Genomic DNA, 9,133 nt, shown 5'->3' with positions numbered 1-9,133 from the left:
CCTTTTGCAGAGGAGTGGCTCACAAGTGCTTCTTGTGATTCTTCAGATCAGATCACCTTTGGATATACGATAGACTGTGTGTGGTGGACAGTTCGAGTAGCTCTAATAGCATCTTCAGTAAAGTGAACACTTTTTTGTATATTTTATTAAAGCAATAAACAGGGCAGCAGACATTATCTGACCAAAGCAAAAAAAAAAAAAAAATCCCAGACTGCAACAAATACGTTAATACTGAACAGTCTATGGCACCCAATAGAAATTCCACTTTTTAAAATACTTCTGCACAATGTAATGTAAACCCTGAAATGTAAATCGTTATTAACACATGATCACTGTCTTATTTAAAGATTATGATAAACAAAGCCTACCAACAGTATCTTGGGATGTAATGAATATGTGCATATTTAATGAGAGAACTCCAACTTGAAATGTCAGTGAGATTTCACCAGATAATGAATTTAAATATTTTACATTAAATATCTTTACAGTGTGACAGACGTTTCCTTCCCCCCCTTGTTTACACTCAGTATTCTCTAAATTACATTTCTCTCCATCCGGAGTGGGTGGCCATCTCACGCATGAGACAGATCAATAACACTTAGCAGGTGTTACAGCATTGATTTTAGGTCTCACAGATACATGGTGCATTACCTGTGAAATTCTAGTACTGGCAGGAAGAAACCAGAGTTGAAAAATCTCAAGAAATGGCAAGTGAGTTTTACACTGATCAATAGGTAAAGGCATGAAGATTCAGTATTCATGGCATGGATACGGATGAAAACATCTAGTGATAAATCAGAGAGACAGTTTGATGGTATTGTCTCAAATTATCTTCATATACAGTAACACCTTAACATGAAAATGATGCTATTCTGTACAGTTATGACCTGCAGGATTTTACAGTACAGCTATTTTGGTGGCATGTAGTAAATGCTAATTAGACTCCACATACTTTACACACCCACAGTTTGTACTTAAAAAGTTCACAAATTGCTGCATGGTAGTGGTTGGCAGCAAACTAACTTTATTTCTCTCATTATTTAAGATTATCTGGATTTAATATTTTTTTCATAAGAAAAAATGTCGAAGGAAAAATGGCCACAAAAATCATCTTTAGCTTAAAGCTTAATGTTTTTGATGCAATCCTTATTTTAATTGACCACCAATTTAAAACTAAAAGATTTTTACTTTGCCACATGATGTCCTTACATTTGAAAAGGTGAAACCAGCATGTTTGCCTCTTTTCCTTTTACGGTGACTTAAAATAATAAATTATAATCAGTATTTGCATATTAATTTCCTGCTAATTATGATTATAAAATCAATGAAAGAGAAATTGCTACAGTTGCTTTACATGTAGTGAAAGAACCTCAGTCTAAGTTTCATGTGTTACAGAATAATTAGAAATTCGTTTTAACAAATCATCTTGTAACAGTAGTTTACATTACACAATGTCTTTTACTAATTTCATCAAGGTGCTATTAGGTAAAACATAGTTTTAGCAATTTTAATTGTTGATTTTAGATTAAAAAGACATTTACAATCCAAGGTCATGTTTGTCCACCTAGTCCAGTAGACTATACATTCAGATATATTGGATATTTGATCAATTTAACTGTACAACAGTCGTGGTATATCCCTCCATCCTTCCTGCTATTTTTAGACATTCCTATCAGACTCGCTCCAGAGGGGGAAAGGGAGAGGATTTAATCAGATGGAGGTGTAGTGTCTCCCAAAGCTGGTGAGTCTAATCTTCTCCGGCAGGATGATGTTTACTGTGTGCTCCAGCTCTTCCTGGGTCGCGCCGCCAGCTTCTCTCAGCAGGTGTTCCCTTTGCTGCCGAACGAGCTGGCTGTACTTGGCATTAGCCAGCCACGTCTCGCAGCGGCCAAAAAACACAATACCTGTGGTGCCTAGGATGACGAGACAGGTGAGCAGGGCCAGCATACCAAAACAGACAAGCTGACCATGGGTGACGAGGATGCCCGGGGAGTGGACTGTCTCCTTCAGGGTAATCTTAAGCAGATCTCTCTCAGGTGGTCTTAGGAGCTTGTGGAAAGCATGAGCAGGGAGGGAGTAATGTTGCGGAGTCAGGGAGAGCACTCTGTGGTCCGCAGGCCTGGCACCGGCTGATTTGGATCTGGCCTTAAGTTTATCCTGCAGGGAACATGTTGGACCAGTGAACCATTTCTGGCAAATGCACCGGAATGTTCCATCAGGTTGACCAACACACGTGCCCCTGTTGGCGCAAGGCTGTCCGGCGCAGGGCGAAAGCGTGGTGGTGTCATTACATGTAAAACCAGTGAAGCTGTGCGGACAGGCACACGTGAAGGCCAGGCCGTGGTTTGTACAGTTCCCACCATTGAGGCAGGGGTTAGGCTGGCAGCTGTCAACACTGATCTCGCAGAAGTCTCCGGAAAATCCAGGGGGGCACAAGCAGGAAGAGGAGGCTGCCGCGCCATCGGCATCCATACATGTGCCTCCATTCTTACAAGGAGATCTGGAAGACAGAGCAGTTCAATGTGAATATATGGCAGGGGAAGAGAGACCAGCTGCCTAACATATGGCTTTTACTACATACCTTATCCTGTGTTTATGAGCATGCATAAAGAAACCAACAGATGGGTTTAAACATATTTTACACAATGGAATATTTTCTCAGTCCATCATATGTGAGACAGGTTCCTGAAGCTGCACAATATTACAATTAAAAATTACCTTGAATTTGTAGGTGAAGTAGATCTGAAAGCACCAAAAACTGCTGTTAATTATTAAGGGTTTGTTTTTGGATATCAGCTCTCAGGGGTGGCCATGACTCTGAAAGCATTTAATTTGTCACGACTAAATTCTTTCACAGGAAAACAGCCCTGCTAGATAGTGCAACATTAATTAGTTTGTTAGGTCAATTCAGATCCACTTTGCATATGGTGCAACAACAAGCTACAGGCTGCTTAAAATTAGGGTTATACTCAAGTTACAACTTTGTAAACATCAGCATCATACATATTTTTATTGGTCCATATATATATTTTAACACTGTTGCTTTGTATACATTTGTTTTAATTAATTACAAATTGTGTATTATTAGGGGGTAGGGATTGAAATCTGGTAAAAATTCTGGTCATGTGAAACTAGTGTTCACAGCATCACAGTGAAATGTTACAGGGAAATAGATGAAGTTTGGAACCACCAGGGCTCCACTTTCTAGTGTTGACACCATGAAATAGCTTGTGATCGAACAACAATCCATCACCTAGAAATATTCTGTTTACTGTACAGTATCTAAAGACAAAGGAAAAATGGCAACTTCAAAGCTGAGAAGCTAAAACAGGAAATGGCTCAAATTTAGCTGGAAAAATTAAGAGAAATGCTCTGATACTGATTTCATCACTCAACACAAGTATAGCGTTTTTTTAATTCAAATTAAAAATCTGTATCATAACATGTTTTGGTTTTGCATCAGCAGTATCTTCCTGCACCAACATAAAGTATCTGATCGGTGCAGTCCAGCTTTATAAAGGGAGCACACTGATTTAATACAATACAGTATCTATATTTGGTAGCTTGTGTAATTACACAATTCCCTAACTTTATGTATGTGCGAGTCAAAAGAATAATAGCCCTGGCATGCATTTTAGACATCTCTGGTGACTCATAGAGGACCTGATTAATGAAACTTCATCCAGGCCATTTAATGGAGATGAATTCCTCTGGCATACAAGTGAAGCTCCAGTTGCTGCTTTGTAAAAAGTCTAAGACTCAAACGATTATTTCTTAGTGAGAGCGGAGAGCTGTCAGTTCACTGACACTAAGCTGTGGGCTATTCGATTTTAGGCGTTATTGAAGTCAATAACTAGGCTGCCTGACGGAGAACAAACATGGTGAGGTTCAGAGTCTGCAGGGCTGTGTCAGCTAACTGCGTCCCCAGAGACTCTTTCATATTCAACTGATGGGCAGGAGGAGGATTCATCACACATCAGTCCTGTCTGTATTCCAGCACTGGACGGGGGATGATGATCTGTTTTTACTGTCAATGCTTGGTCACTCTTAAATTTAATCTAAAAACAAAAATTCCAAACTGGTATTATATTTTAAAATTTGTCCTAGTTTCAGCAAACCTTTTAAACCTCAGCATTCACTGTCGTTTCTACTCGCACTTCACCTGTGAGCCAATTCAGGCAAGATCCTTTCAAGGACACGACGTGTGTCCTTGAAGAATACATGGCTGAACCTTTGACTCCTCTTTCCAAATGATGCCAAAGCTAATGGAGCATATTCCTCATCAATTCACAGACAGACATTTCCTGAAGTTTCCTCTCCAGTGGATTAAACAATAGTAAATGGATGTAGAAAACGTTTCACTGGGTTCCAGACTTCCTGAACATACTGAAGAAAAGCCAGACAATGTGTTGGCTAATGGATAATTTTGTATTTCCATATGTGCCCCTCTCTGTGATGCATCGCCTACTACAGGCAACCTGCAGTGACTTTTTACTGTAATTGGCTCAATTTGTGTGATATGAGGGACTGATGGCCAGCTGAGGGAAATTGCAGGTACATATAGGTGGTGCAGTATTTCCCAAAGCCGTGGGGGACACGTCCTGTCTGACTATGTCATTAAACTGCAGTATATGCTGAAAACTGTATCGAGGAGCTTTTCAAATGTGACAGTGTTTTCGAAGGAGGGAGCCATTTGAATTTGGATGCAGCTCATGGTGTTGCACCGCTAGAAACTGTATAAAGGTGTCTGCTTGTCAACAAGGGAGGAATACAATAAACATAGCTGCTTCTGTATTTATGACAAGAGGAAGTTGGGGAAGTGATTCTCTAACAAAATTCCTTCCACATCAGAGGATTTGTGTTTGAAAAACCACCTGTCAGGGTTTTTTGTTTCTTAGTTTTGGCATTGTAATCCCAGTAATATCACACTGCTGTATGTCAGCATTGTTTGCTACTGGTAGCACTGCTAGTATAAAGAAGAGGTAGACCTAAACAGGCAGGGAGTTGCTGCACAGTGTTACTAGAAAAACCACCAACACGAGGCCAAAGCTACAGAGCTACAGTTGTCATTGTCCTGAATGTTTTATGGATCAACTTCAAATGCAAGTTGGTCTGTCCTTCCTCTCTTATTGATCTTACATTATTAATATTATCCATATTTCATAATGAAAGGGGTTGTGCATAGCGATGAATCTGCATTGATTTATCCAGGTCCCCTGAGCTTTATAGTCAGTCTCAGCTCAGCTGTTGTAGTTTTGCGGTTGCAATTACACCATCCGCAGTTGGTATTCAGTGAAAACCCACTGTTCACTACCTGCTCAGCACCAAACAGCAGAAAAAAAAGTTAGTAGCTACCATGTTTATGTAGTGGAGCCAGATTTTACCACAGAAGCTGTTGGAGACCAAAAGCAGAGCTGAAACAAAGGTAGACTTACATTCACCATGTGGCTAGGAACACTAGTCCAAATGATAACGTTGTTCTGTAACTGCTAATGTATTAATGATGATAACAAGGTCACTGTGTCAACTTATAAGCCATTTGTTGTGTTGATGTTTTCCTGTCATAGAGCTGCACATAAGAAAAGTCGGTGCTCAGATAGGAGCTGACTCTGATTAGGAATATTTATCTTGAGCTGTGTTCAAGTGGAGTTTTTCTTCAAAGTTGGAGGCTCGTCAGTTCCCACATTTTACCATGCTCCCATATGTGGGGGCTCGGTATCGAAGCAACCGTTTCTGTTTGTCTTACAAATGTTAAGTCACACCAGCCAAACTGCAAACTACTTTTGGTGCAGTCAGGAAAAAAGAGCATCTGATATTTTTGCCTGTTACTGCCCAGCATTACCAGCAACACGTAGACGAGCCACAGATTGGGGTGGTTTAAATTAACTGCCTTGGTGATACAGAGGGAGCTGACAGACGTTGCACCATGTAGTGATCATAGGCCCAAACAAACAGCAAACAAACACAGATAAGTCTGACTGTGTAACACAGGAGTATTCATTTGCTTGAAACAGAAACTGGTACCCATTTGTGATGCAGATTCGTCTCTTTAGGTCGCAGTTTTCTCCAGTGTAGCCTTGGGGACAAATGCACAGGTATCCCCCCTCTCCTGTCTCTATGCAGGTGGCATTACCAGCACAAGGTCTGGATGAGCACAGGCGAGTATCTGTGAGGGCGAGAAAAAAAAAAAAGTGCTGTTTTTAGATCTCTATCTCTCGTTCTCTCGCTGTGCGTCTGTCTCTCAGCCTGTTTTTTGTCCCCCCCCTGTCTCCTTTGTTTCCAATTTCTCACTCATACCCCCCGCCACAGCATGTTGTCACCAAGAACAAAACTGAGAACATAACCAACCAAGTTACACAAGTGAGCAGCTCGTATGCTCCAGCAGAATAAGATGTGTGCCGAGAGAGCTGATAAGAAGGTCAACCGGAGCCAGAAGCCAAACATCTTTTTTCTCCTCTTTTAATCTTTTCTCTTTCTTCCTTCCTTTGCTTGCGGGCCAGAAAGTAATTTTTATGCAATAATGTTCATTGTAGATACTATAGGAATTATTACTGAAGTGCCTAATTTAAATAAGGGTGTCCACTGAGATGGAAATGTGACCTTTAGAAAGCAGCCGGGCACAATTTTAAAGTTTAAAACGTGTGCCTTGCTCAGTGGCCCAAAAGCAGGTGATGCAATTGAACAATGATGGCTTTTTGTTATCTTTGTGGCTTGAGATTTCAGCGTCGACCCAGATTTCTCAATCCTTATGTTTTCTACTCCAACTTTAAGTTAACGGCGAGTGTGTCCCTGACGTTGCGTGACTCACCCTGGTTTGTCAGGAAATGTTAGAAGGCAGATAAACTAGAAGTGACCTGGGAGGTTAATGAGACTCACCTCGGTCACACAGGCTGCCCACCCAGCCGTCCTCGCAGATGCACTGCCATGCCTTCTCACACGCGCCGTGCAGACAGCCTGGGAAGGGCACGCACTGGTCACAGTTGTCTCCTTGCCACCCTGGCTTGCACCTGAAAGAGCAGGGAAGGGAACAAAGCTGAACTATCAATACATCACCCACAGAGCTCTGCACACCTTGTCCCCATAATGTCTGACTGCTCTTAATTAAGATTTGGTGGAAAACAGTCATTCAGGGTTACGATGTTTGTGCCAGAAAACATCTCAGACTAGTCCTTCTTTGTCACCAGAGGCTTTTGAGCCGTCTGTTAGGATAACAGTGCTTTTTACTGTTCAAACAAAAGGACTGATTTGACAGCTGACTTAACACAATACAAGCAGCAAACAAATCTAGAAAAAAAAAAAAACACACTGATCCTGTTGGCTGGACTGAGATTTTGATTTATCTAAGGGGAGAGCATTCACAGCTCCAGCGATTTATGGAAATAAGGTGGCACCAGCTCCCAGCGTATGGTTTATCATCGGAATCTCAGGTCGTTTGGTACCTGCATCTGCCGGGCTTCTCACAAAACCCATTTTCTGTGTTGCAGCCTGCCTTGCATTCCCAACCTTTTGAAACAGAAAGAAGAGGACAGCAGCGTGTTGGCATCAGAAATCGGAAGAACACACGAATCATTCTCAACAATAAAAGATTCATCCATGATTCTTTCTGTGCGCGCTGGGAGTGAATCGCTTCAGGAAAGTGGTGGTGGTTTCCAGTCTCTTTGTGTGGCTGTCACATGTCTCAGTGGACTGATCAGAAAAATCCCACATTACCTTTTGCGATGCCCGTCACGACCAGAATTAAGACCACCGCTGTGAGACGCATCGTAATGTGGAGCTAGACCCTCTTTGCCCTGGAAAATAGAAAGCGGTCAAGTCGCTAAAAGATAAATAACATCACTAAAAAGTTCAATTTTGTAAAAAAAAAAAAAGAAAAAAAAGAGAAATCCTTACAAGGATTACATTTAAAAATATCTCAATATGTATGGATCTATAGTTAAATATTATATTATAGGTAAGTAGAAACGCAATCCCGATACCACAGAGTCTTCCTCCATCCGCTGGAAGACTGAGTGTTACTGAAATGCGCTTTGTGCTTTTATTCAGGGAATAGATATAATTAGCGCACCTGCGTCTCCTCCCAAAGGGTAAAACATACGGGAAAAAGAAAAAAAAAGCCATCACATTAAAAATAACCCGTTTTCCTCAGTCAAAAACCTCGTTAACTTGAATTATCTTGTGACATTTCCAAAGCTGTCTTACCTATATTATCGCCCCGGCGCGTTGTTCCCCAGTGGCTTCTCTCATATTTCATTGATTTGAGTTGTTTAGTTTTTTTTTTTTTTTCTTTCTCCTCCCCCCCCTCCTCTCTAATCCAAGCGACGTTTCATTGAAGATGATACTACAGGTGTACAAGTACTCCGGCTGCTGGAGGTGGAGCTGATGGATTTGAGGGGACTGCTGCATGGTGCAGCGTCCCAGTGCAAACACGCTCCTCCCACCTAGGAGGGAGAGGGTGTTGCACTGGTCTGACCCTCGGGGGCAGAAACGCTGGAGCTGTGCGGTCCAGTGGGTGCCTGTATGTTACAAGTGCACTGCTCACATGCCCAAGTTTACCTTGTGAATACTGCTAGTTAAAATCCTCCATTGAAAGTACTGTGAAACTCCTATTTTCAAAGGCAGAGCAAGTGTTTTCAGCTACACACACATAAAGTACTAAATGTAAATGCACTAGGAATACAACCAAATCTGCCTTACATCATTATATGTCACACATATAATGTCTGAGCAGCATCTTGCTGTTGTAGCTGCTCATTTCAGAAGCGTATCCTGTAACGTTATCTATATAATCAATGTAGATAGAGTACTTAAATAAAGAGTTGTACTTAATTACTTGAGTAAATGTACTAAGTTACATTAAAGCACTAATATCTGCAGGGCACCATATTAATGGATATACATGCATACAAAATAAATTCACTCAAGGGAGGAATCCAGACCCACTGTTCTCCCCACTTTAAAATGAAATTGAATGCCTTCCCTCACACAGCGCCCACCTGCTATACATAATAATGCCTCGTTCTATTCTTAGTCCACTTATTGCTGTCCACAATCTCCTCTTATCCCTCCCAAGGCTAGGGAATGGTATTTCCTTTCCCACATAGCATGTCTTAGTATGAGAGCCTAATTATGAGTT

General features: G+C 41.3%; 1 protein-coding gene across 3 annotated transcripts; it reads right to left on the bottom strand.

The window, feature by feature from the left end:
- Positions 1-518: 518 nt before the first annotated feature.
- On the bottom strand, positions 519-8,366 carry LOC113147857 (protein delta homolog 1). Of its 3 annotated transcripts, XM_026339128.1 has the most exons (7): positions 8,200-8,366; positions 8,066-8,074; positions 7,711-7,790; positions 7,440-7,503; positions 6,877-7,007; positions 6,025-6,166; positions 519-2,500 (listed from the first exon to the last, which is right to left on the bottom strand). In XM_026339128.1, exons 3-7 carry the CDS (start codon positions 7,760-7,762, stop codon positions 1,711-1,713), a joined length of 1,179 nt encoding a protein of 392 aa, XP_026194913.1. In that variant the 5' UTR covers positions 7,763-7,790; positions 8,066-8,074; positions 8,200-8,366; the 3' UTR covers positions 519-1,710. The 3 variants fall into 3 exon arrangements, with proteins under 3 accessions (XP_026194913.1, XP_026194911.1, XP_026194912.1); XM_026339126.1 differs by lacking the exon at positions 8,066-8,074; XM_026339127.1 differs by lacking the exons at positions 8,066-8,074; positions 8,200-8,366 and adding an exon at positions 7,891-8,044.
- Positions 8,367-9,133: the final 767 nt, after the last annotated feature.

Source organism: Anabas testudineus, chromosome 22 (assembly GCF_900324465.2).
Source record: "Anabas testudineus chromosome 22, fAnaTes1.2, whole genome shotgun sequence".
Classification (NCBI taxonomy): domain Eukaryota; kingdom Metazoa; phylum Chordata; class Actinopteri; order Anabantiformes; family Anabantidae; genus Anabas; species Anabas testudineus.
Note: the sequence above shows the minus strand (reverse complement) of the source record. Positions and strands in the feature narration are given on the sequence as shown.

Excerpts from the sequence above, each read along its gene's own strand:
- LOC113147857 (XM_026339128.1), bottom strand. The coding sequence starts at position 7,762 with ATGCGTCTCACAGCGGTGGTCTTAATTCTGGTCGTGACGGGCATCGCA. Across the intron at positions 7,504-7,710 it reads CGTGACGGGCATCGCAAAAG|GTTGGGAATGCAAGGCAGGC; the intron begins GTAATGTGGGAT and ends CTGTTTCAAAAG. Across the intron at positions 7,008-7,439 it reads GAGAAGCCCGGCAGATGCAG|GTGCAAGCCAGGGTGGCAAG; the intron begins GTACCAAACGAC and ends CTGCTCTTTCAG.